The 27,949-nt window shown below is 36.3% G+C and overlaps 1 protein-coding gene across 5 annotated transcripts in view; it reads right to left on the bottom strand.

The window, feature by feature from the left end:
- Positions 1–27,949, bottom strand: part of DNAH8 (dynein axonemal heavy chain 8) — a 334,161-nt gene that overhangs the window by 291,186 nt on the left and 15,026 nt on the right. For all 5 annotated transcript variants that reach the window (XM_045498070.1, XM_045498067.1, XM_045498069.1 and 2 more), the window contains exons 5-10: positions 22,938–23,022; positions 19,650–19,801; positions 9,728–9,917; positions 9,090–9,253; positions 3,519–3,695; positions 2,366–2,479 (exon numbers count right to left, since the gene is read on the bottom strand). In XM_045498070.1, the coding sequence (XP_045354026.1) occupies positions 2,366–2,479; positions 3,519–3,695; positions 9,090–9,253; positions 9,728–9,917; positions 19,650–19,801; positions 22,938–23,022 (882 nt within the window). The remainder of the gene's footprint in view (positions 1–2,365; positions 2,480–3,518; positions 3,696–9,089; positions 9,254–9,727; positions 9,918–19,649; positions 19,802–22,937; positions 23,023–27,949) is intronic.

Genomic DNA, 27,949 nt, shown 5'->3' with positions numbered 1-27,949 from the left:
ACTTACAGTTGTAGAAATGCTCAAATTCTATTCTTTGTTTTTAAAATGAGGACTGTTTTGCATACAGAATGAAAATGCATGGAAAGTATGTATTACAATGCCTACAGTAAAAGGCCAGGGGTTTTCAAGACTGTGGACACCTTTAAAAACACAATTGCCTGGGGAACTCTCCTGGCTAAACGTGATGCACAAAAGAGGCAACACCCAGCCAAAGTTGGGCAACACTGCCATAAGTTCTCAACAAATATTAGTTTCCTTGACTTCCCCTCTCTACTAAAGAAAGGATAAAATATACCATGCTCTACATCAGATTCCCAGAACTTATGGATTTATAACTGGAATTTTATACTCATTGACCAACATCTTTCCCCCACTTCCAGCCCTGGCAACTAACGTTCTATGAGTTAGTTACTATGAGTTTGGCTTTTTAAAATTCCACATATAAGTGAGATCACACAGTGTTTGTCTTTCTCTGTCGTACTTACTTCATTTAACATAACGTCCTCAAGGTCCACCCATGTCACAAATGGCAAGATTTCCATCTTTCATATATGTATCCACTTATCCAGTGATAGACACCTAGGTTTTTTCCGTATCTTGGTTATTATGAGTAAGAAATACTGTGATGAACATGGGAGTGCAGATATCCTTATTTCATTTACTTTGAAAAGATACCTAGTAGTGGAATTGCTGGATCATATGGTAATTCTATTTAATCTTTTGAGTAGTCTCCGTACTGTTTTCCATAGTGACTGCATCAATTTACATTCCCACTAACAGTGGACAAGGGTTCTTTTTTCTCCACATCCTTGTTATCTTGTTTTTTTGATGATAGCCATTCTAATGGCTATGAGGTGATATTACACTGTGGTTTTGATTTGTACTTCCTAATGATTAGTGATGTTGAGCTTCCTTTCAAGTTCTCATTGGTTATTGGGATGATTTCTTTGGGAAAATGTCTCTTCAGTTCCTGCCCATTTTTTCCATTATATTGTTTGCTTTTGTTATTGAGTTGTATAAATTCTTACATATTTTGAACATTGATTCGTTATCTGACATATGATTTGCAAATATTCTCTTCCATTCCATAGGTTGCCTTTACATTTTGTTGATATATATATAATATATATTATTATATATTATATATTATATATTATTACATTATATATTATATATTATATTATAATATATATTATATATAATATATATTATATTACATATTTGATATAATATCCAAAAAATCATCCCTAAAACCAATGTCAAGAAGTTTTTTCCCCATTCTTTCTTCCCGGAGTTTTATGGTTTCTTGTGTTACAATGAAGTCTTTAACCCATTCCAAGTTAATTTTTGTGAGCAATGTAAGATAGGGGTCTAATTTCATTCTTTTGCATATGATTATTCAGTTTTCCCAATACTATTTATTGAAGAGACTATCCTTTCCTCACTGAGTAGTCTTAGCTCCCTTGTCAAAAATTTTTGACCATATATGTGAGGATTTATCTCTCTTGTTTCTGTCTGATTGATGTGTCTATTTTTATGCCAGTACCATAATGCTTTAGTTACTCTAGCTTTGCAGTATAGCTTGAAATCAGAAAGCTTTATTATTCTTTCTCAGGATTGTTTTGACTAGTGGACATCTTTTGTGGGTACGTACAATATAAATTTCAGGATTTTTCTCCATTATTGCAAAAACTGTCACTGGAAATTTGATAGGGATTGTATGAATATATAGATGGCTTTGGGTAGTGTGGAAATTTTAACAATATTCATTCTTCCAATCCATGAACATGGGATATCTTTCTATTTCTTTTTGTAGTGCTTTGATATCAGGGTAATGCTGGTTGGGCAGTCTCTCTTGCTCATTCCTGGATCATTCACCCTAGGGGAAGCAAGTTACCCTATGTAAAAACTCATGTGGTGTGCAACTGGGGCCTGCCAACAACCATATGAGCAAGCTTAGAAGTGGACCCTCCAACTATTAGTCTCTACTTCCAGTGAGACCACATTCCCAGCTAATAGTTTGTCCACAAATTCATGAGACACCCTGAGGCAGAGACACTCAAACTATGCTATGCCTGGATTCTTGATTTATAGGAACTGTGTTTTATGCGAACCAGTTCTGGGGTAATTTGTGATGTGCAATGGATTAATTAGTTTAATTCACAAATGAGATTATACTCATGATAATGTCAAATATTTAAATGTAGTTTGGAATAATAAATAAGTTTATAATTCATGATAGATGTATAACAGGAAAATATATCTTTTATATAATTTTTCTGCAGTATACATTTCCCAATACACATATATTAAGTTATTTTAAAATGAGTTATTTTTAAAAGTACACTTTAAAAAGCATACTTACTAGGTCATAGTTATAGAGAGGTTGACACACTTTTTCTAAAGTGTACAAATATCTGACATTATCTTTTGATTCATTTGCTGTATCTGTTATTCTTGCATCCAAATCACGCCAATTCTAAGGGAAAAAATGTATAAGAATTCCATGAAACATCCAAATATATCACTGTACTTAATTTTAATGAAGAAATTCAGGGGGCACCTGGGTGGCTCAGTCGGTTAAGCGTCTGCCTGCAGCCCAGGTCATGATCTCACAGCTCATGAGTTTGAGCCCCACGTCAGGCTCTGTGCTGACAGCTCAGAGCCTGGAGCCTGCTTCAGATTCTGTGTCTCCCTGTCTCTCTCTCTCTGCCCTTCCCCCGTTTGTGCACTCACTCTCTCTCTCTCTCTCTCTCTCTCTCAAATATAAACATTAAAAAAATTAAAAAAAAAAGAAATTCAGGCTATCTTCCGTAATCATACATATACTAAAGTAGCTGATACTGAAATGTGATTGATACATCTGTTTCTTATATTATTTAAGACAAAGTTATCATAAACACCTTAAATGATTTACTAAAACTAAAGACTCATTCTGTTTGTAATTAACATTTTGTCTGTAGGCTTAAGCCGGACTTGCTTCTATCTGGAGTGACTTTTCTAGGTTAGTTATTTATAACATTGCATTACTTTGGGTCTTTGAGAAAAGGATATATATCTAGATAGACAGATACAGATATAGATAAATACAGATAAATTTTTTAAAGAAAGAATACAGAAAAATAAAAGGACCCAGAAAAAATCAAACCAAACTGTGGACTAGTGGACATGAGCTACCTAACAAGAGCACATTTTTGTTTTTGACTTTCTATATAGTTCTTTACCTCAATGAGCCTCTATTGATTCACAATTTCAAAAGCAACTTAAAAATAAATAGCAATCATTCCATAGTAGTATTGTCAAAATTGATATACAAAATATTGAGAAATAAGTCTTCATTTCTATACTTCCTTTTCCTCTTTGGGAAATAATTGTGGAATATGAGAGAGCCTCACTCAAAGTTTAAAACCTCTAAACACACGGTTCCAGTATATGATGTGAAGAAGCAGTTCAAGAAGGGTAATTTTCTAGTTGGTTGTTCTGAAGCATATCAAATTTTAAAATAAAAGGCCTTTTACCTTTAACAGTTTGGAGTGTGCAACATTAAGCACATTTATGACAGCCTTACAACTTGGTCCTTTAATCTGTTCAATGATATAATTGAATTTGGCTGACATGCGTTTCCAGTGTTCCAATTCAGTAAGTGGACCTGAGTCATCAGCTTCCTTTCTCATCTGCTCACTCTCAATAAGTACCTGCAATTAAAAAAAAAAAAAAAAATTCACAGAATTTAAGAATGTTACTTTCTTCTTTGGTAAAACCTCATTGTTTGTATCTTTTCAAAGGAAGCTAAAAATTTTTATAAATTTTAATTGAAGACTATTAAAAACTCTCAGCAAACTGGGACGCCTCGGTGGCTTAGTCAGTTAAGCATCTGACTTCTGCTCAGGTCATGATCTCATGGTTTGTGAGTTCGAGCCCTGTGTCAGTCTCTGTGCTGACAGTTCAGAGCCTGAAGCCTGATTCAGATTCTGTCTCCCTCTCTCTCTGCCCCTCCCCCTTTTGTGCTCTGTCTCTCTCTGTCTCAAAAATAAACATTAAAAAAAAAAAAACTAAAAGAAAAACTCTTAGGGAACTAAGAACAAAAGGGAACTTCTTTAACATGATAAATAGTATCTACCAAAAATCTATAGTAAACCTCATATTTAATGATGAAATTTTAGAAAATATCGCTTTAAAACCAAGGACAAGAAAAATTTGCCACTAACACCACCCACTACTATTCAACGTGGTAATGGAGGTCTCCAAACAAGAAAAGTAACCAAAAGGCATAAGAATTGGAAATTAAAAAAAAAAAAAAAAAAAACAATAATGGCAGTGTGCCTGGGTGGCTCAGCTGGTTGAGTGTCAGACTTGATTTCGGCTCAGGTCACGATCTCATGGTCATGAGATTGAACCTCAAATCCGGCTCAGCGCTAGGTGTGGAGCCTGATTAAGATTCTCTCTCTCTCTCTCTCTCTCTCCTTCTGCCCTTCTTGTGTGCTCTCTCTCTCAAAAAAAATTGTCATAATCAAAGATGATATGTTTGGCTACATTTTTAAAATTCAAGAATATCTAAAGACAAACTTCTATAATAAGTAAAAGTGAACAATTCAGTAAGGTTACTGGATGTACACATAAATATTAGTAGCATTTCTTTACAAGCCATATAGCAATCTGAAAATGTAATTTCTAAAAGAAGATAGTATTTGCTGTAACAAACAACAACAATGATCAGATATCTAGAGATTAGCAAAAGATGTACAATATCTTTGTGGATAAAATTAGAAAACTTACTTTCAGCATACAAAAGAAGACCTAAATAAATGGAGAGAAATACCATGTTCATGGATGGAAATATTCAACCATATAAAGGTGACAATTTTCTCTAAATTAATGTATACATTTAGTGAAAACCAATCAAAATATCAATAGAGTTTTTCAGAATACTTGAAAAGCTAGTCTTAAAATTAATTTGGAAGAATAATTAACCAGAAATAACCAATGCAATTTTGAAGAAAAATACATAAAGGGACTTGTCATGACAAATGTCGACTTAGTAAAAAAACTACAGAAATGAAAGCAGTATTACATGAGTGTAAAACCCAAATAAGTAGACCTGTGGGATAGACAAAGGGATTTAGAAACTTTATATATTACAGAGTGATATTAAAAATTTGTCAGGAGGAAACAATGGGCTATTAAATAAACAGCTTATTTTGGGGACAATTGGCTAACTATATGGAAAAAGACAAAATTAGATTCCTACTCCACATACACAATTAATTCCAGATGGATTACAAACCTAAATATTAAAAACAAAATGGCAACACTTTTAAAGAAAACATAGGAGATGAGGGGAAAATGATGAAGTAAAGCATGGAACTAAATATCATAATTGTCAAGAAAATGGTTACCACTGGGGGAAGAAAAGGGAGTTAAAATTGGGAAGAGGGATGCATGAGGACTGTTAGGTGCTGGTAATGCTGCTTCTTAACTTGTGCAAAGGTTACATGAGTGTTCATTTTACAACAATTTGTTTCTTTTATGGTATTTATTTCTGTAGATTTCACTAATATTTAAGGTAAATAAATAACTCAGGAGAATATCTACATAATATTTAAGTAGAAAAGAGTTTCTTAAATAAAATACAAAAAGCACAATGTTCCTACCACTGGAGGTAGCTAAAATGAAGCTGGATTACAATTTGTAAATATTTGTTTACATTAAAACATAAAACTTTCACATGACTAAAGACACCATACCAAATGAAAATGTAGGACACAATGGAGACCAACAAAGTTAACATATGGAAAATATTATTTAAACTCCAGCAACTTGGTAAGATATCATCAAGCAATCTGAAATAAAACTAGGTGAAGGATGTGAACAGGCAATTCAACAAAGAGAAAACTTAAATAGCCATTGAACACATTCAACCTCAATAGAAATCAGAGTAATACAAAATAAGATATCATTCCACACCCAACATACTGACAAAGATTAAAAATCTAATGATCCAAGTGCAACAAAAGATTTGAAGAAATGGGAACTCTCATATGCTTCTATAAAAATGAAGTAAGTTAATATAACCACTCTTTGGAGGGCTATGTAATACCCAATAAAAAAAGCCATATGCTATTGCTGTCAGCAATTCCACTGAGAAACTCTAGAACCTGTGCAAAGGAGGTCTGAACAAAGGTATTAACTGAATTCTAAAAATTAACTGAATTTCTAAAAATAGAAACAACTGTCTTTCTGAGGGAATGGATGAACAAATCTCTCTACCTCCTTAAACAGAGGATATTAGACATGACTTAAATGTATCTTAATGTCTGAAAATGTACATAATAAACTGATAGGAACACCAGACAGTAGTTAAGTGAATAATTTAATTTATTTGTACCAACATAGATGAAAGAGAATGCTAAATGAGAAAAAACATAAACTGTAAAATGATATTATAAATACCAATTGTATAAAGACCTTAATCACAAATATATATTCTGTATTTATAGATATACATAGCGTATACATATAATTTTAATATATATAATTTAAAGCTTATAAATATGAAAATGCAATAAAAGTGTAAAACTTTCAGGAGAATGAGAGACAAAAACATCAGGATAGTGGTAATATAGAGGGAAGGAAAGGGATGGGTTGGAGGCTTTCATGAAAATAAAACAAGATCTGAAGTAAATGTGGCAGAAAATAAAACAGATCTGAAGTAAAATGAGAATCTATCTAATCTCAGTGGTAGTTTCAGGGGTCTTTGTTATATTGTTTTCTGTACTTTTTATGTTTATAGCTTCACATAACTTAAATTGTGATGGAATTTTTAAGAATACAAAGGAAGTAAAATACATAGTTGATTTTTCAGACCCATGAAGGTTCTTTCTTCACTCCATGAAAGTTACTTGCTTTTAATTTTAACCATTCTGTGTAGAACTCTTTCCTAATCCTATCACAAGCTTCCTCATCACCTTAGATAGAGGACACTAGACATAATTTAAATTTCTCTTAACTGGCTGAAGGTCTATCTAATTTGAATCACAGAATTAAAGAATGAAAATTCTTGAAATTTAATTCCTGTTACAACATGTTTCGTAGATAGATACCAGCCTCAAATTGGGTACTTTCAGGATGCAGTACATTCTGTATTTGTGTGTGTGTGAAGAAGGGATTCTGTGAGAAAATTATCTTGATTTCAAGATTAAAAATCTCTCTCCTTGCAGCCACCACCTGGTCTTCTGCCATTCAGGGCCATACACCGCAAGTTTAATTTCACATGAAATCCCATCAAATATTTGAAGATATCATGACCTCCTAAACCCCCCTCCCACCCACTCCCAGGTCAAATATCTCCATGTACTTTCCTTGAATGACATTGTTCATATCCTTGGCCTATTTTTTTTTTCAATGTTGCCCATTTCTTAATGATGTAAAAAAGATCTTTACATATTATGGATACTCTTTGTTATATATGCTGATTATATTTTCTCCAAGAAAGTTGTTTTTTAATTTTGCTCATGGTAATTTTTGACATATGGAAGTCAGTAAATTGTTTTTATGTAGTCAAATATGTCAGTTTTTTCTTTCATGGCTTCTCACTTTTGTATCTTAAGAAGATATCAATAGAGCCCTATGTTGTGTTCTGATTCATTTATAGGTTTTGTTTTATTTTTCACATTACTTATTTAGGGTTGCTTTTGTTCACTCACAGTGTTTTTGAGATTCATCCAATTTGTCATGTGTATCTGGTTTTTTTTTTTTTCATTTTTAGCTTTCAAATTTATGTTTATAATTTATCTTGACTAATTTTTGTGTATGACAAGGTCAATGTTTATTTTAGATGTCATGGTTCAGATGTTTATTTTAGATTAAAGATCTCTCCCATTTCCTGCATTGATTCTACTTAATTGGAGCCATTTGCTGCAATTGCCCAATGTGATTTTCTTATTTCAAGTTGTTAAATCTCCCTAAATCTCAGCTATTTTCTTTTGCTTGTTCATTTTCATGAAAGAAAATCTATATTGATTGATTACAATAATTGGGGGGATCTCCTCAGCCATTGTGTAGGACAGAGCCCGATTTCCACAATGGGTTACAGCTCCCCCTTCCTCCAGCGACATAGTAAGTGGGTACAGAAGTCCTGCGGTGCTCTATTGTCCACTTCAATTTCCTAGTGACACCTGGAACAAATTCTGTGACCAGCACTCCAGGCCCTGGTGGAGTTTCCAAAGTCCTCCAATTTTTCCATTCCAATTGCACCTCCTTCCTTCTAACATAGTTCTAAGAGAGGTAAATTGAAAGTGCTTTTTTCTAGCTTTTACTCAGTAAAGATTTTTTTTTTTGCCTTAGTCTTCACTTGACTGAACGTTTTCTTCTCTAGCTCCACTGACCTGTGCTCATGAACTAGAGATCCGTGAGTTGGCTCCTAGAGGCCTCTTCCAGTTTAGAGCAATTGCATAGTGCCTGATTTGGGGCAGTATGGGTAATGTAGGTTGGCACCTCTCAGAATGTTAACATATGCCCCGTTCTTATTGCTGCTTTCCCTACTGCCAGAGAAAATTTATTTGGCCAGAGAGTTGTAGTAGTGACATGAATCAGCCTAGTTTGAACATCTTTGTCAACATAGACAATTCCATTGGTCAACCAAGAGGTATTTATTTAGTGTCTAGCACTGTGGCTATAGTTGCTTCATTGTATCCTCTTCTTTTCTCTTATGAAGAGTATAAACAATATATAAAGTATTGGAATGAACACTGGCTATTCCTGATTCTTCATTTTTTTTCATTCTCAACCCATATGGTTATGGTTCCTCCTTAAGAGTGAGACATATTTAAAATATTTTTAGATATTTAAAATATTTTTAAAATATTTAAATATCTAAAAATATTTAAAAATATTTAAAATGTTTAAAATTAAATTTGATTTTCAGTGGCCCCCAGAGAACAATGATTTTGCACTGAGGTCAAGAATAAGCTGAGTTTCATAACCAAATCTGCAAGATTCCTCTTCCCTTTACTTTCAGGGACACAATGCAATGGCTAGGACACAGCTGAGAGCTACAACTCATATCTGATGTAATACTTGAGTTAGCTCACCTGTTCGATCTGTTTGTACCATGTCATCAGCACATCCTCTAGCTGACGAACCATTTCTGAATTGCTGGCTGCAGCTGTCACTTCTTCAAAAGTATGCAGTTTGGAAAAATCGACATTGTCTACCTTCTTTAACTTAACTGTGCCCTCAATACTTACTCTAGCACCTAAAAGAGAAGAAACAATATTGAGAAGAGGTGTTTAATGTCAATGTGTGGTTCCACTTATAATTACTCAAATCTTAGAGAAACATAAATACAAACTGATTGTTAGATTGTTACTTGTTATTTGTTAATAATATGTATTTCAATAATATGAACTAATAAATTTGTATATTTTTGAAAGAGCTAATAATATAGTAATATCTTTAAATATGGTGGATTTTTTCATTAATAACATAGGAATAGAATCTTCTTGCTACAATGGAAAATTTTTTAAAAATATATCCTACTCCTGCAAAGATCCCTGGAAATGAGAGGTTCTAACGATTTGATTTCTTACTTCTAGGTCTCATAATTATTTTGAGTAATACTTTCTTTTAAGATGGAATGGTTTTCGTCTAAAGCTTATCTTTAATAACAGATCTTACAGTTAATCTGCTCATTTTCAGTAATGTACTAAACGTTAAATTTTGTACTTACCATCTAAAAATGAAAGGTATCTGTTGATGGTTTCGGTGAAAATGTGTTTTTCAGATTCTCCTTGCTTGGACTGGTTTAGAGCACCCCAATTATTTGTTGCAAGAATAGCTGGCACAAATATACTTGACAGCATATTCCTAATCCCAGGAAGGATTCCTGTCGATGCATCCAGTACAGTAAATAGCACTTCCTGAAAGGGTGGTGTTCAAATGTTATATGCTAATCCCATTAAAGAGCTGAAAATCATAACCTATTTTTCATTACATTAAGCATAGGCAATACTTTCTATATATTAGGAAAACTTAGGCAGTCATGGAAATTAGCGTTCTAAAATCAACAAATTTATATTCTTCCCCCATTCTAACCATTCCCATGTGTGTTCATCAAGGCGACACTTTCCTCAGTGCTTTACTTTCAACATAGGTAAAGAGACAACCTGGAGCCTATACAATGTGGAGGAAATGAAGCTGAGCCTTCTGCATAAAGTTCTTAGTGGAAAATTGCCCTGTCCCGGGAAATGAGACTAGAAAAACTCAATCAGAGTAAGGAAAGAGCAATGAAATTAGCCCTCTGCCCAGAATTTTAAGTGGAAAAACTGATCAGTCTCAAGAAATAAAATACACAGAAATCAGAAGTCCAGCATTTATGAGTATGACATTTCAATTAATACAATTTAAGTGACATGGACATCCCAAGCCAAGAAATTAAGATAAAAAACTTGCCAAAAGCCACTACATTTCTTTTTAACTGTGAGCGTATGGCAGTGAAGACTACAACAGCTACAAGTACAGTACGGTGCCACAGCCTTGATTCGTGCTAAGGAGTCACCAATCCTTCCTACTACTGTTTCTGCACCATTAGTCAAATGCCAACACAGTAAAAAGGGCAAATGTCTTAGTATAATGATAAAAATACATTTTGACCTTGCACATTCCATGAAAGGGTTTAGGGAACCATTATGAGGACCACTGATATACCATATGCTCAACTGCGATTGGTTTTACACAGTTATAATGGTGTAAACAAATATTTATCTAAGTGAAATAGAATATAACTTTGTTATAGTTATATAAGAACAAAGGGATGGAAAATGGCAGGAGGGGCATAGGATAAAAAAGAGCTAAATCTTCATCTTCCACAGAAAAAAGTCAATAGGTAATGTCTAACCTGGCAAAGGAGCAATCAGAGCACACCATTTAGAGATATGGAGGCAAATGAAAGAATCTGTTGAGAGATTAATGGTTGCTCCTGGAGAGTGAGATAGACTTAAGTTTTCATAAGAAGACTTACAGAATTTCTTCCTTTTTTAAAACTGCATACCGGGGTGCCTCAGTGGCTCAGTCAGTTAAGTGTCAAACTCTTGATTTCAGCTCAGGTCATGATCTCACCACTTGTGAGACTGAACCCCGCCTCTGGCTCTGCACTGGCTGCACCTTTTCTCTCTCTGTCTCTCCCCCCGCTTGTGTGCTTGCTCGTGCTCTCTCTCTCAAAATAAATAAACATGTTTTTCAAAATAGCATACAACTGTGACAAACATAAAAACTCACATAAAAAAGAATGGGTTGTTACAAACAAGTTGAAGGGAGGATTAGTGAAATGGAAGACACACTGGGGAAACACGTGCACATGGTTGGAGACATCATGGTGAAACTGTTTGAAAGACAAAGAACAAAATCAAACCGAAAGAAAAGACAGATCACCTATGAAGCACATTTACAGAAGAGGCTTAATCAGCCACAAGAGATACCAGAAGACAATGCAGTATCTACAAGGAGTCACAGGGAAATGATTCCCAACCTAGACTTGAAAACCAAGCTAAACAACCTCTCTTAAAGCCATTTTTTGTCATAAACAGAAAAGGAGAAAAATTAGGGTAGATTTGTTACTTAGCAAGATAAGAATTTGCTAATATTATAATTTAGTCTCACAACAATCCTGCAAGGTGGGTATTACTATTTCCAAGTTAATAATGTAAAAACCTAAGTCATAGAAAAGAAAAGCAACCTGTCAAGGAACACTCCACTGGTCAGTGGTGAGGGTAGGTGACAAATTTGGGTCTATCTGAATAAAATTGCTGTTTTTCCCATGTCATCAAGCTGCCTTCCCAGGACTAGATAAGCAGTGTCTAGGTCAATTCTCTCTTCTTTCTAAACTATTAAATAGTTAAAATATTAAGTAAAGAGGAAATTAAAATAACTAATACTCAAAATTATGTGAACAACATTAAATTCTTTTCCAGTAAATGGAAGGATGGAAATTATTTGCACACCATCTAGAAGAAATGGAACTTTCATGAATTTTAAAAGCAGTGTCTAAAGGATAAATATCACTTCATTCTACTATAGTAATTTCTCAGTTATCCTGAATACATGAATACATTTTCTTGGAACTCAAATCAGTCCTATATACAGAAAGGAGAGAAAGTAAAGTAAAAGTGTAACTATGATAATACATTCAATGTTTAACTACAGGCTGGTGACGTCAACACATGGTAGAATAAGATGTCCTTTGTTTCTGTCCCCTAACAAAAAACAATAATTTGGTTTTTATCAATGGACAAAAGTGGCTTTGTGGGAGCTCTGGGATCCAGCACCATATGTCAAGGAACTCAGGAAGAGTCTCACCCACCATGCATCAGAGAACAGGCATCCAGACCTCGGTCTAGGTGTGAAACCTGCAGTGGCCATGAACCAGCTCTAACCCCTCTCAGACACTGTCCTAGAACCCCATGGAAAGCACTATTAATCACCCATGGACACAAGAGCCTTTATGGAAGTCCAGATTTCCAGAAGAGAAGTTCCTGCACACAGCTGAAGCAAAAAAATATGAGTTTCAGTGCACTGGATAAGGTAAGAGGAAAGACTTGACTTTATCCACATCACCCATCCCCCAAGGCTGCACAGCTTAGGACCAAGGGAGATCTTCTCAGCCTTTAATTTCTCCTGTAGGGGCAAATGAGAGCATGTAAATGAGCATCCAGCTTCCCCAGCTATGTAGGATGCTGCCAAAGAGGCTCATTTCTCTCCCACCCTATCCAGAGTACTAAATCATGAGCTGCATGGCTAGGGGACAGGGGGGTGTGGGCATAAACAAGCTGAAAGAGTGGCAGATAAGACTCTAGGAAGGCACTAAAGGGAGAAGCAGATACTACTAACTCCACCACAGATTCCATCAAGGAGCCCACCACCGGAAGCCCAGCATGGCCACTGGAAACATCTGGCACATGGAATCCCCAATTGGCCCATGGGCGCCCCCAGCTCTCAGCATGCCTCAGCCACACAATGCCCCCTACCCTGTGGCTGGCTCCCCATGCATGCTCCTGATGGCAGCAGTGAGAGCACACTTTGGCAGATGGCTAGTGACTACATGAAGAAAGCCAGCCCAAATTCATTGGCTAGGGGGGAGATCACAAACTTGAGCTTTAGCATCACCTTTGGGAAAACAAAAGGGAGGTTGTCAACTTGGTGCACTGCAGGATTGAGAGAAGGTATACAAGCTTAAGAATTCCTCCACAAAAGGGATAAAGAAGTGTAGAGCAGGTTTATCCACAGAAGGTCTCTGAGAGCTGCAGAATCACCAACAGGGCTGAGGGAAGATATTTTTCTCCCAAGATGGTAAAGACTAGGGGACATGACTACTACATCAAAGGCAAAGACAGCAATACAAAACTTTAAGGAATGTGATACCACCAAAGGATCACAATAATTTTCTAGCAACCAACCCCAAAGACATGGAAATTTGCAATTTACATGATAAAGAATTCAACAAAGCTGTTTTAAGGAAACTCAGTGAACTACAGGAAAACACAGAAAGATAATTCAGTGAAATCATGAAAAAAATACATAAACAAAATGAGAAGATTTAATAGAGACAGAAATCATGAAAAAAGAGCCAATCAAAAATTTTGGAGCTGAGGAATACAAAGAAATGAAAAGTGCAACAGTGGTCATCAACAATAGAATGGATCAGGCAGAAGAAAGAATCTGTGAGATAAAAGACAGGAACTCTGAATTTATTCAGAGGATAACAAAGAAAAAAGAATGAAAAACATTAAACCTGTGTGATCTATGGAATATCATCAAAAGCACCAATCTGCAAATTATTGAAGTTTTAGGAAAAGACGAGAGGGAGAAGGGGAAAGAAAGCTTATTTAAAGAAACAGTGATTGAGAAAAGCCCAGATCTGGGGAGAGATTTGGATATCCAAGTTCATGAAGCTCATGGGTCACCAAACAAAACCAACTTAATGAGATCCTTTCCAAGACACATTATAATAAAACTGCCAAAACTCAAAGACAAAGAGAAAATCTTAAAAGTAGTAAGAGAAAAAAAGCTTGTAACTTAGAAGGGAACCCTCCAAGGTTGCCAAAACAGATTTCTTAGCCAAACCCTGACAAGCCAGGAATGTGTGGAACCATATATTCAAAGTGCTGAAAGAAAAAAAAATGCCAACCAAGAATACTCTATCTGGCAAAATTACCCTTCAGCAATGGAGAGAGAAAGATTTTTTTAGACAAACAAAAGCTGAAGTAATTCATCACCATGAGATCCACCTTACAAGAAATGCTGAAAGGAGTTCTTTAAGCTGAAATGAAAGGACACTAATTATTGACATGAACACATATGAAAACATACTATACCCTAAAAAAAGGTAAGTATATAGTCAAATTCAGAATACTCTAACACTGTAAATATGAGTGGTGTTGACCATGTAGCTCAAGTATAAAAGTTAAAGAATGAGTGTAATAAAAATAACTATAGCTACAAAGTTTGTTAATGAATATACAGTATAAAAAGAGATACATTGTGACATCAAAACATAAAAGGGAGGAGTAAGAGAATAGAGTTTTTGCATACAATTAAAGTTAGTTGTTATCAGCATAAAATAAAGTGTTATAGCTATAATGTCTTATGTAAGCCTCATGGTAACAGCAAAGCAAAAATCTAAGGTAGATTCACAAAAGATTAAAAAGGAAGGGAACAGAGCGTACCACATGGAAAAACACCAATTTACAAAGGTAAGTAGAAACAGAGGGAAAAAGAAAAAAAAATGGAAGTATGAAACAACAAAAAGCAATCAATAATATAGCATTAGTAACCCTTTACATATCAATAATTATTCTAACTGTAAACGGATTGAATTCACCAATCAAAAAACACAGAGTGGCTGGATGGATACAAAAACAAAACAGCTATATGCTGCCTAAAACAGACTGACTCCAGCTTTAAGGACATACAGAGGCACAAAGTGAAAAGAGAAAATAAATATGCCATACAAATGGAAACGAAAAGAAAGCAGAAGTAGCTATACTTATATCAGACAAAATAGACTTTAAGCCAAAACAATAACAGTAGACAAAAAAGGTTATTATACAATGATACACAGGTCACTTTATCAAAAAGATAAAGCAGTCATAAATATATATGCACCCAACAACAGAGCACCTAAATACATTAACCAAATGCTAACAGATCTGAAGGGAGAAACACACAACACAATAATAGTAGAGGACTTTTAATACCCTACTTTCAACAGTGGTTAGTTCATCCAGACAGAAAAGAAACAAGGAAATATTTTACTTGAACTGTAGTTTACACCAAATGGACCTAATAGACATATACAGAATATTCTACCCAATAGCAGAAGAATATATTCTTCTCAAATGCATGTGGAACATTTCCAGGACAGATCCTATGGTAGGCCACAAAACAGCAAATTTAAGATGACTGAAATCATACCAAGTGTTTCTTTTTCCAGTCACTATTTTATGAAGCTAGAAATCAATAACAAAAGAAAGAAAAACTAGAAATTTCACAAATATTTGAGAATTAACACACTTCACACAATCAGTGGGTTGTGTTTCTTTAGAAGAAATCTAAAGGGAAATTAAAAAATATCTTGAAACAAATGAAAATGGAAACATAACATACCAAAACCTATAGGGTTTGGGATGCAGCAAAAGCAGTTCTAAGAGGGAAGCTTAAGCAATAAATGCCTACATTATAAAAGGAAGATATTAAACAACCTAACCTTACAATCAAGGAACTAAAAAAAGAACAAACTAAGCCCAATGTTGGCAGAAGAAAGGAAATAACAAAGAAAAGAGCAGAAATAAATGAAATAGAGATCAGAAAAACAATAGCAATGATCAACAAAACTAAAAGCTGTTTTGTGAAAAGATAACCAAAACTGTTAGGAAGAGTAAGAAAAAAAGAGAAGACTCAAATAAATAAAATCAGAAATAATAAAGGAGACATTAGGACCACAGAAACACAAAGGACCATAAGAAACAACTATGGGGATGCCTGGTTAGCTCGGTCTGTAAAGCATGCAACTCTTGACCTCAGGGTCATGAGTTCAAGCCCCACATTGGGCATAGAGATTACTTAATTTAAAAAAGAAAGAAAGAAAACAAAGAAACAACTATAGACAACTATATTCACACCAATTGGACAACCTAGAAGAAATGGATTAACTCTTGGAAACATACCATCTACAAAGACTGAATCATGAAGAAACAGAAAATCTGAACAGACCAATAACAAGCAGAGATTGAACCTGCAATCAAAAACCTCCCAACAAAGAAAAATCCAGTACCAGATGGTTTCACTGGTAAATTCTACCAAACACTTAAAGAAGAATGAATGCCAATCCTCCTAAAATTCTTTCATAAAATTGAAGAGGGAACACTCTAAACTCATTTTACAAGGCAAGAATCGTCCTGATACCAAAGCCAGATAAGCACACTACAAGAAAATTACCAATATCCCACTTGCCAAAAGAACAATATCCCTAAAAAAGAGATGCAAATTTTTCAACAAAATACTAGCAAACCAATTCGACAGCACATTAAAAGTCTCATACATCATGACCAAGTGAGATTTATCCCTGGGATGCAAGGATGGTTCAACATATAGAAATGAATAAATATGATACACCACATTAACAAAGTGAAGGATAAAAAGCATGTAATCATTTCAACAGATGCAGAAAAAGCATTAGACAAAATACAACACTCTTTCATAATAATAATAAAAAACTCTTAAGAAATTGGGTACAGAAGGAACATACCTCAAAATAATAAAGGCCACATATCACAAACTCACACTTACCAGTGAACCAGCAGTGAAAAGTGGAAAGCTTTTTCTCTAAAAGAGAAAAAATAATGGGAAAAGATAAGGGTGCTCACTCTCACCTCTCCTATTAAATAAACACTGGAGGGGTGCCTGGGTAGCTCAATCACTTAAGCATCCAACTCTTGATTTCAACTCAGGTCTTGATCTCGTGGTTCGTGGGACTGAACCCCACATCAGGCTCCAGGCTGACAGTGTGGAACCTGCTTGGGATTCTCTCTCTCCCACTCTTTTTGCCTTTCCCCCACCTCTCAAAATACATAAATAAAACTTAAAAAAAAGATAAACACAACACTGGAAATCCTAGGCAGAGCAATTAGAAAAGGAAAAAATATATATAAGTCATCCAAATTGAAAAGGAAGGAAAATTACCTCTGTTTACAGATGATATAATATTGTAAATAGAAAATCCTAAAACACCACCCAAAAAACTGTTAGAAAAATTGCCAGTAAAGTTGCAGAGTACAAAATAAACAAACAGAAATTAGTTATGTTTCTACATATGAAGGACAAATCATCTGAAAATTAAAGAAAACAATCCCATTCACAATAGCATTGAAACCACTAAAATTCTTAGGAATAAAATTAACTAAGGAGGTGAAAGATCTCAAAACTATGACATTAATGAAAGAAATCAACGATGACAAAATGGAAAGATATCCCATGTTCATGGATGGGAAGAATAAATATTGTTAAATGTCCACATTACCCAAAGCCACCTATAGATGCAATGCAATCTCTATCAAAATTTTAATGGTATTTTTCCCTCAGATAGAAAAAGCAATCCTAAAATTTGTATGGAACCACAAAAGACACCCAAGAGGGAAACTAATCCTAACGGGGAAAAAGAAAACCAAAACTGAAGGCATCACACTTCTTGATTTCAAACTATACTGCAAAGCTATAGCAATCAAAACAATATGATACTTGACATAAAAATTGACACATGGGCCAATGGATTTGAATCAAGAGCCTAGAAATAAATCCACACATGTACACTCAACTAAAATTTGACAAGAGAGCCAAGAATATTCAATGAGGAGAGAATAGTCTTCTTCAATAAACACTGCTACGAAAACTGGATAATTAGATGCAAAAGAATGAAATTTAACCTCTATCTTACACTATTCACAAAAATTAACTCAAAATTAACTGAAGACTTAACCATAATACCTGAAGCCATAAAACTCCTAGAAATAAACATAGGGGAGTGCCTGGATGGCTCAGTCAGTTAAGTGACACTTGATTTCAGCTCAGGTCATGATCTCATGGTTGTGGGATTGAGCCCCATATCAGGCTCCACACTGGACATGATATATGTTCCATCGTGTATATATATCATACCTTCCTTATCCACTTATCCACAGTTATACACTTAGGTTGCTTCTATATCTTGGTTATTGTGAATAATGCTGCAATGAACCTGGAGATCAAGGTATCTCTTTGAAACCCTTATTTCATTTCCTCTAGATATATATCCAGAAGTGGGATTTCTGGATCATATGGCAGTTCCATTTTTAATTTTTTGAGAAACCTCCATACTTTTTTCCATAGTGGCTGTACCAATTTACATCCCACCAATAGTGCATGAGGGTTCCCTTTTCTCCACATTCTCACCAACACTTATCTCTTGTCTTTTTAAGTTTATTTACTTATTTAAGTAATTCCTACACTCAACCTGGGGCTCAAACTCATGACCCTGAGATCAAGAGTCCCATGCTCCCCTGACTGAACCAGCCAGGTGTCCCTATCTCTTGTCTTTTTGGTGATAACCATTCTAATGGGTATGAGGTGATATCTCATTGTGGTTTTGATTTTAATTTCCCTGATGATTATTGACTTTGAGCATCTTTTCATGTACCTGTTAGTTATTTGGATGACTCTGAAAAAATGTCAATTCAGTTCCTCTGCCCATGTTTTAATTGGATTATTTGTTTGTTTGCTATTGAGTTGCACAAATTCTCTCTATATATTTTATATTAACCCCCAATGAAGTAGATGGTTTGCAAATATTTTCTCCCATTCCATAGGTTGCCTTCTCATTTTATTAACTTTTTTTTTGCTGTGTTGAAACTGTTTAGTTTGATGTAGTCTGCTTATTAATTTTTGCTCTTGTTGCTTGTGCTTTTGGAGACATAACCAAAAAACCATTGTCAAGACCAATGTCAAGGAACTTTTCCCCTATGTTTTATTTTTTTAATTAAAAAAAAATTTTTGGAGTTTGGGGGATGGGGAGAGGGACAGGGAGAGAGAATTATTTAGCCATGAGAAGGAACGAAATCCTGCCTGTAAGACAACATGGATGGATCTGAGGTCATTATGCTAAGTGAGATAAGCCTGACAGAGAAAGATAAATACTGTACAATCAGACTTATATGTGGAATCTAAAAAAGTTGACCTTATAGAAACAGAGAGTAGAATATTGATTACCAAGGGCTGTGGGATAGGGAAAATCAGGAAATGTTTGTCAAAGGATACAAACTTCCAGTTATAAGATGAATAAGTTTGGGGGATCTAATGTACAGCGTGGTGATTATAGTTAATACTGTAATATATACTTGCATGTGGCTAAGACAGTTCATCTTAAATGTCATCACCAAAAACAAAAACAAAAAAAGGTAATTATGTGAGATGATGGAGCATTAGCTAATGCTACAGTGGTGATCAGTTCACAAAAGATAAGTGTATTAAATCAACATGTTATACAGCTTAAACTTACACAATATTCCATGACGGTTACATATCAATTAAGCTGGAAAAAAACATTTAACCAAAAGATGTAAACATACCTCATGAATATTTTTAACATTTATAGCAATATCATTGTGACAGCGAACAAAAAATATACACAATCCTTTTAGTTTCTCGGGGGCTGCGTTGTCTATATACAATCTCATCATTTTTGCCCCTTTGGTTGCTCCAGCAATAGTTCGACCACATTCTGAAAACAAAAATCAAGAACTTAGTGTATGATCACACAACTGATCAAATGTGATAAATTACCATGGATCTTACACTGTGGTTTCTTGCTTTACTTTAGCAATTTTTGATATAATTGTGGAATAATGGTTTTTTTGTCTACAAAAAGATATCAATAATTGAAATTCTTAACGTGCAGCCTCCTCAGTTTTCTTTCCCTGAGCTCTGCACTTTTCTCCCTTCAAAGTCTTCACACAAACTATTCTATCCCATCGCCAACCCTCTGCCTCTCTATTCCTACTCACCTTTCAAATCTCAGCTGAAACACTAGCTCTTGGAAGCCTTCACTGACTCCGCAGAGAAGATTTAGTCCCCTACTAACTACACTCATAGCACCCAAATTATGTTAAATTCTTCCTCGACCTGGTTTGGATGAGAATCATTTAATTTTATTTTTTTATATTTTTTTTAACGTTTATTTATTTTTGGGACAGAGAGAGACAGAGCATGAATGGGGGAGGGGCAGAGAGAGAGGGAGACACAGAATCGGAAGCAGGTTCCAGGCTCTGAGCCATCAGCCCAGAGCCCGACGCGGGGCTCGAACTCATGGACCGCGAGATCGTGACCTGAGCTGAAGTCGGACGCTTAACCTACTAAGCCACCCAGGCGCCCAAGAATCATTTAATTTTAAAAACTATTAAAAATATAATAATTTTGTTAGATGGTTGGTTGTAATTTTTATTTTACTTATTTTTTATTTAGATTCAAGTTAGTTAACATATAGTATAGTATTGGTTTCAGGAGTAGAATTTAGTGATTCATCACTTACATACAACACCCAATGCTCATCTCTAACATGAGCACCCTTCTCTAGTGCCCATCCCCCCATTTAGCCCATCCCCCCACCTACCTCCCCTCCATCAACACTGTTTGTTTTCTATAGAGTCTCTTATAGTTAGCCTCCCTCTCTGTTTTTATCTTACCTTATTTTTCCCTCCATTCCCCTATGTTCATCTGTTTTGTTTCTTAAATCCTACATATGAGTGAAATTGTATATTTGTCTTTCTCTAATTGACTTATTTCACTTAGCATAATACATTCTAGTTCCATCCACATTGTTGCAAATGGCAAGAGTTCATTCTTATTGATTGCCAAGTTATATTCCATTACATATATATATGTGTATATATATGTATATATATATATATACATATATATATATACATATACACACACACACACACACACACATACACACACAACATTTTCTTTATCCATTCATCAATCAATGGACATTTGGGCTCTGTCCATAATATGGCTATTGTTGACAGTGCTTGGTTGTAATATGGAAAAGCAAAATCAACAGTCTTCCTATTTACAACAACAACCAAATTTAGAATGTGATATAAAAGAAATTTAAAATTTTTCTCAAAACCATGAAAATCGTTTTTCTTCCCAGCCTTCCCTCCTTTGGGTGTGGGGGATTCTTTCTGTCCTGTGATTCTGGAAGACACCAGTGTCAGAGCCCTGTGGGGGAAATGCAAACCAGATAAATTAAACTCTCTGCAAGAATATAAATTCTGATTGGAGACACCAAAGGTAAAAGGGGATTTGAGAAACGTCAATACAGTGATGAATCCTAAAGAAACTGCCCTGAAATCTGTGTAAATGCTCTGTTCTTGTCCTTCCCAAGGCCTAGTGGTTCAACTAGTTCTAAATTTTGTGAAAAACCAAACTTTTTTTTTTTTTTTTTTTGCTTATATATGCTTGAGTCTATTTCTACGGCCTGCAACCAAAGAACCCTGATACACAGTATGTAGCAATGGAAGAGCTCAATTGCTCATTCATGGAGGTTGGCACTCTACCCCTAATAACCTCCCTCCCCTCCTTCCTTGATAAGAAAACCCACTGTCTCCTTTAGCAATGTATACATTCCCAAAGAGACAACTGCTTTCTCAACCTCCCTAATCCTATGGTTGTAGTGTAACACAGTTCTGGCTGATAAGACATAAGATAAATTTACGCTTTCCTGATAAAGGGGAGCCTGCTTCAGATCTGTGTCTCCCTCTTCCTCTGTCCCTCCCCTGCTCACACTCTGAGGCCAGCAGAGTGAATGCTATCATGGGCTGTAATCATAATTGCAAATTAAAAATTCACTTATACATTTTACAAATTATACATACATATATATTCATATCTAGATAGATAGATAGATAGATAGATAGATATAATGGAATAAAAGGTTTACTTCTAAAGGAATAAGTAGTGTGAACTTCAGAGAGGGAATCTGGTTTCAGAGATACTGGTTTTCAATCTGGAATACTAGGGCAGGCATGAGATATGAGCCTCACCTAAAGGCAGCAGAGGAGAAAAGTAAGAAAGAACCAATAGAAGGGACAATCCACAGGATTTCAAAGATAAGTAGTCTAAGACCAAAAGGATGGCCCTAGTTATTAACACAACAGTTTCTCATCCTGATGAAGGGTTAATTATTTCAGGAATACTGTGAATAGTAAGGGAAGCCAGATATTGTGACAGCTGCAGCAGACACAAGATGCTGACCCAGGACCACAGGGACAACTGCTGAGTTCTCATGTGGTTTCACAACTATTACTAGTTATCTGAAAACCTGTGTGCAAAATGGCTCCACCTGTTTGAGGGAGAATGCAATTAAATTCTAGTGAAAATGTGTACCCCAGGAGATACCAGTGACTTCTAGAAGTATATTTTCTCCTTAAATCATTATACTAATGCCTGAAATACATATTTGGACTGAAAATGTATTGTTTTTAAGACACTTTGGGGCACCTGGGTGGCTCAGTCGGTTAAGCGTCCAACTTCAGCTCAGGTCATGATCTCGCGGTTCATGAGTTCAAGCCCCACGTCGGGCTCTGTGCGGACAGCTCAGAACCTGGAGCCTGTTTCGGATTCTGTGTCTCCCTCTCTCTCTCTGACCCTCCCCCGTTCATGCTCTGTCTCTCTCTGTCTCAAAAATAAACGTTAAAAAAAAATTTTTTTTAAGACACTCTGTTTTCCACACATGAACTTCCGGTAAATTTTCTATATGAATAAAGGATTGTCTATGCATAAGAGAAAAGATATGCTACACTTTAACATTAATTAACACCCAGCACATTGCCCTCGTAAAACATCCTTACCAATACCAGGGACATCTCCTTCTTGGTACAAAAATTTCAATGTCTTACAACCATCTTTTATAAAAAATTGAGCAAATGCGTCCAGCTGTTAAATAGAAGAGAAAATGATGATCAATACATGACTAGAGAACTACAAAAAAATGAACCAAGCCCTGGGCTAGGCATTTTACATACCTTCATCTTCATCATTTTGCAGACTGAAAAAAACAAAAAGAAGCTCAAAAATTTTACTCAAGATACATAGTGAGTGACAGGTACATCAGAATCAGGATTAGAATTCAAACTAATTTAACTCCAAAATTACCATGAGATACATGGTAGATTCTATTTCTGAACCCCATTAATGATCTACAAATATAAGTAGGCAACCACTTACCTGACCCTGCCTCACAGGATCTTACAGGAGTAAATGAATGAGTCCAACTTCAGGTAAATATAAAGAACTATGATTAAAACAAACTACTCTTAAAAGCTGACTTGGGAAACAGAAAACTTGCCTTATTAACTAACTCAGTGACCAAAATTGGGTTTTTTGACCAATTATTTGAGTAATTATGTTTTCAGCACTTGTAATTTGACCCATACTGTAGCCAAACTAGTGTAAAAACAAATTATTATAATGAGAGTGTCCCATATTTATGAGCATGAAGCTCGTATTTAATTACTTTTAAGTCAGTGTAACATCTATGTAAGTGGAAAACTAAATAGGTCATGTAAACAAAAATCCTCACACATCAATTGGGAAATACAAACTTACTCAACCCACTTCACCTAGTCCATTGATTACATACATAAGTGTCTCTCTTGGGCAGTGGGTTTCTTTTCACTTATTGACCATGTGTGGGAGGTATCCCAGATCTCGCAAAGCCTCTACCCCTAGGACAATGGTTCTCAAACATTAGTGTGCACCAGAGAAGCGCTTAGGGAGCTTTTAAAAGACACAGAATGCTGCAGGGCCCCTGGGTGGCTCAGTGGGTTAAGAGTCCAACTTCAGCTCAGGTCATGATCTCATGGTTCGTGAGTTCGGGCCCCATGTTAGTCTCTGTGCTGACAGCTCAGAGCCTGGAGCCTGCTTCAGATTCTGTGTCTCCCTCTTTCTCTGCCCTTCCCCTGCTTGCTCTCTGTCTCTCTCCCTCAAAAAAAAAAAAAAAAAAAAAAAAAAAAAAAAAAAAAAATACAGACTGCTAACCCTGAGGACTTGCATTTCTAAAAAGGTCCAGGTGATGTTGATGCTGCTGGTTCTGGGACCACGTTTGGGAACCACCGTCCTAGGAAATGAAACAGAGCCACAGAGACGTACAAATTTCTAGCCCTTCATTTTCTATTCTTCCATCTCACACATCAGCTTGACTCTTGCATAATTACAATCTGAAAGATACGAAAACTGTCAGCACAGCTATCCTTGCCAAGTTCCATAAATTCTTTCTTGCTCTATCTGATTTTATGACCCATCAGATTTGAAAGCATCCAAATTCTCAAAAGTAGAGCTCATACTTGTGATAAAAAGGCATCAAAATATCAAATGCAACAAATTCTTGGTTTTTAGACATACTGTATTCCGAGACCAGCAGAGTGAATGCTGTCATGGGCTGAAATCACAATTGCAAATTAAAAATTCACTTATACATTTTATAAATATTTCATCTGAGCTTCACCACAGCCTTGCACTAAATAAGGGTGGCATTACTATGCCGCTCTTGCAGAAGACAAAAACCAAAGCTAAAAAGAATTTGAGTGAAAAACCCAAAGACACACAACTGCAAGTTCAGAAACCTGGAATTGGGTGCCAGCCTTGGGCAACCAGAGCTGCGCTCCATCCACAGAACCACAATGCTGTTGCCTTGACTCTGTCATGTAAGCCAGCAAAGCAAGATAGTCTGTGATTATCCTGAGCAGTGCTGAATGAAGGGAGCAGCAAGAGCATGAATGCCAATGTGGTAGAAACCTCACTGGTAGAAACCTCACTGATCAGGGTCCTGGTAAGAAAAGAAGTCTCAACAAAGGGGTTTTGAAGAAACTTTATAATAAAGAGGCTACTGCCAGAGGCCAGAGCAGGGTTAAGGGAAGCTGTGGCACGAGCAGCAACAACAGGACTATCAACAAAGGAAAAAGAAGTACCAAGGCCTGAAAGTGTGATGACTGGGTGAATGGTGTATCTGGATGCAAGTGGACACAGAGCTGTGGGAGAAGATCTGTTTGGGAAGGACTCTAGTAAGAGGATATGACTGTAGCCAGAAAAATAGCTAAACAGGCAGAAATAAGACTTCTCTCCCCATCTGCCCTCTAATCTCCTGCTGGTGCTTCCTAGTGACTGAGTCACATGGAAGCCGGAGAGCAAAGGAGCCCAGGTGATGGGTTCTCGAGAGGTCAGCTTTCTGGGCCACAGAGTAGGGTGGTGAAGGGTGGGCAATAGATCTGAAGGCAAACAAAATAACCATCACACTCTCACCATCACCCTTTGTGGGGACTTTAATGAGCTGCTTTCAGGCTTCATTGTTACACCAGGTTTCACATAAAAGGAAAACCTTTTCATATACCCAGTTTCCTAAACCACTACACCAAACCATTCTACCCCTCGTTCCTGGTTCCATCTTCTTATTCACCTGTCCACCAATCTTGATGCCAATTTACTATAGGTGCTTTCTTGATCCGTTCGACCAAATAAGCATTCTTATCTCTCCCAGATTTAGAGATTGGTTTCCCCCCTGGCTGCACTATCTCCACTCCACCGTGGCTTTGCAACTAATAAACAACTCTTACTGAAACACTTTTCCTGGTTTGATTCTTCCCTTAAGATCTAGGTTTCCCTAGATTTCCTAGATGGGCAGCCTAACCAGCGTCTAACCTGGTCCATGGTGGCCTCAAAGGAAGAACCTAACCACACAGACCCAAAATACAAGACACTGTCCAGGAATGACAAATGAAAAGGTTTGCAGGCTTATGATACTCTCACTTCCTGGCCAAGAGGCTACCCAGTGAGAAAGACTTCCTCCATACAGAGACTATCAGCCCAGAAAGCCAGCTGGCAAATATTTAAAAGTGAGATGACCAGCTCCACAGGCACCCATCTCGATGTAGTCCTAGCAGCTGTCCTTCTCCGACATTACTAGCCAGCGCCAACGTATATGCCTAAATCTTTTACAGAGCTTCTGGGATTCCAATTGTGGGATTAACCAATTAATGGCCTAGAAATTTTCAGGTGAAACAAGTTTGATTACCTATCTTGCTGTACAGGTGGTATCATCCACAGCCAGAACAGGCTACAGAATCTGTGGGGCCAGTGCAAAATGAAAATGCAGGAACATTTGTTAAGAAATTAAGGTTTGGTGCACTTGGGTGGCTCAGTCAGTTGATTGTCCAACTCAGGTCATGATTCCAGGTCATGGAATCAAGCCCTGCATCAGGCTCTGTGATGAGCATGGAGCCTGCCTGGGATTCTCTCTTCCTCTCCCTCTGCTCTCCTCTCCCATTCTCTCTCTTTCTCTCTAATAATAAAATGAATATTAAAAAAATTATTAAGAAATATTAAGACTCTTAACTATAGAGAACAATGGATGGTTACCAGAGGGGAGGTCACTGGGGAGATAGGTTAAATAGGTGGTGAGGATTAAGGAGTGCTTTTACTGTGATGACCATCAGGTACTGTATGGGAGTGTTGAATCACTAAATTCTATACCTGAAACTAATATTACACTGTAAACTAACTAACCACAATTTAAATAAAACCTTAATTTAAAAAAAGTATTTAGAGCACCAAATTCCTGCTTTATCACAGCTCACTGGATGGTTGCCAAATTTATTCTCAACCCACCAGGAGTCTGAGGTTTCATTTTCTAGAGAGGTCTCTGAACAGCAGGATGCCAAGCACAAACCCTAACCCTGACCCTAGCCTTAACCCTGACCCTAAACCTACCCCTACCCCTACCTCTACTGGTAACCCCTAAACTCTACCTCTAAGCCTAACCCTAACCCCTAACTGTGAACCACTAACCCCTCACCCGAACTATAACCATAACCTTAACCCTAAACTTATCCCTCTAGAGAAGTCTCTGAACAGCAGGATAACAGGCACATACCCTTACACTGGCCCTAGCCATAACCCTAATTCTTATCCTAGACCCAAACTAACCCTAATTCAACATCTGAGGGTAAAAAAAAAAAAAAAGAATTGGCATACATCTATAATGAAATATTACATAGCAATGAAAAAGAATGAAATCTTCCCATTTGCAACAACATAGATGTAGATAGAAAGCATTACTTTGGGGCGCCTGGGTGGCGCAGTCGGTTAAGCGTCCGACTTCAGCCAGGTCACGATCTCGTGGTCCGTGAGTTCGAGCCCCACGTCAGGCTCTGGGCTGATGGCTCAGAGCCTGGAGTCTGTTTCTGATTCTGTGTCTCCCTCTCTCTCTGCCCCTCCCCCGTTCATGCTCTGTCTCTCTCTGTCCCAAAAATAAATAAAAACGTTGAAAAAAAAAAAAAGGAGTTTAAAAAAAAAAAAAAAAAAAACCATTACTTTAAGTGAAAACCTAATCATAACCCAAACATATACCCTAGCCCCTAACCCCTAACCCCTAACCCTAACCCTAAACTTATCCCTCTGGAGAGATCTCTGAACTGCAAGATAATAGGCACGTAAAATCACACTGGCCCTAACCCTTATTCTGGCCCTAAACCAAACCCTAATCCTAGATATGATAACTAATCCTAGGTATATATATACCTCATCATTTTCCACATATATACATATATATGAAAATTTAAGATACATATATGAAAATTACTCATAAAAAATAAAAAAGAATGAAATCTTGCCATTTGCAATGACATGGATGGAACTAGAGTATTATTGTAAGTGAAATAAGTCAGTCAGAGAAAGACAAACATTGTATGATTTCACTCACATGTGAAATTTGAGAAATAAAACAAATGAGCAAATAGAAAAAAAACAAGGCAAACCAAGAAACAGACTTAACTATAGAGAACACACTAATGATTACCAAAGGGGAGAT

This window comes from Leopardus geoffroyi, chromosome B2 (assembly GCF_018350155.1).
Source record: "Leopardus geoffroyi isolate Oge1 chromosome B2, O.geoffroyi_Oge1_pat1.0, whole genome shotgun sequence".
Lineage (NCBI taxonomy): Eukaryota > Metazoa > Chordata > Mammalia > Carnivora > Felidae > Leopardus > Leopardus geoffroyi.
The sequence above is the reverse complement of the archived record's forward strand: the minus strand, read 5'-3'. Positions and strand labels throughout refer to the sequence as shown.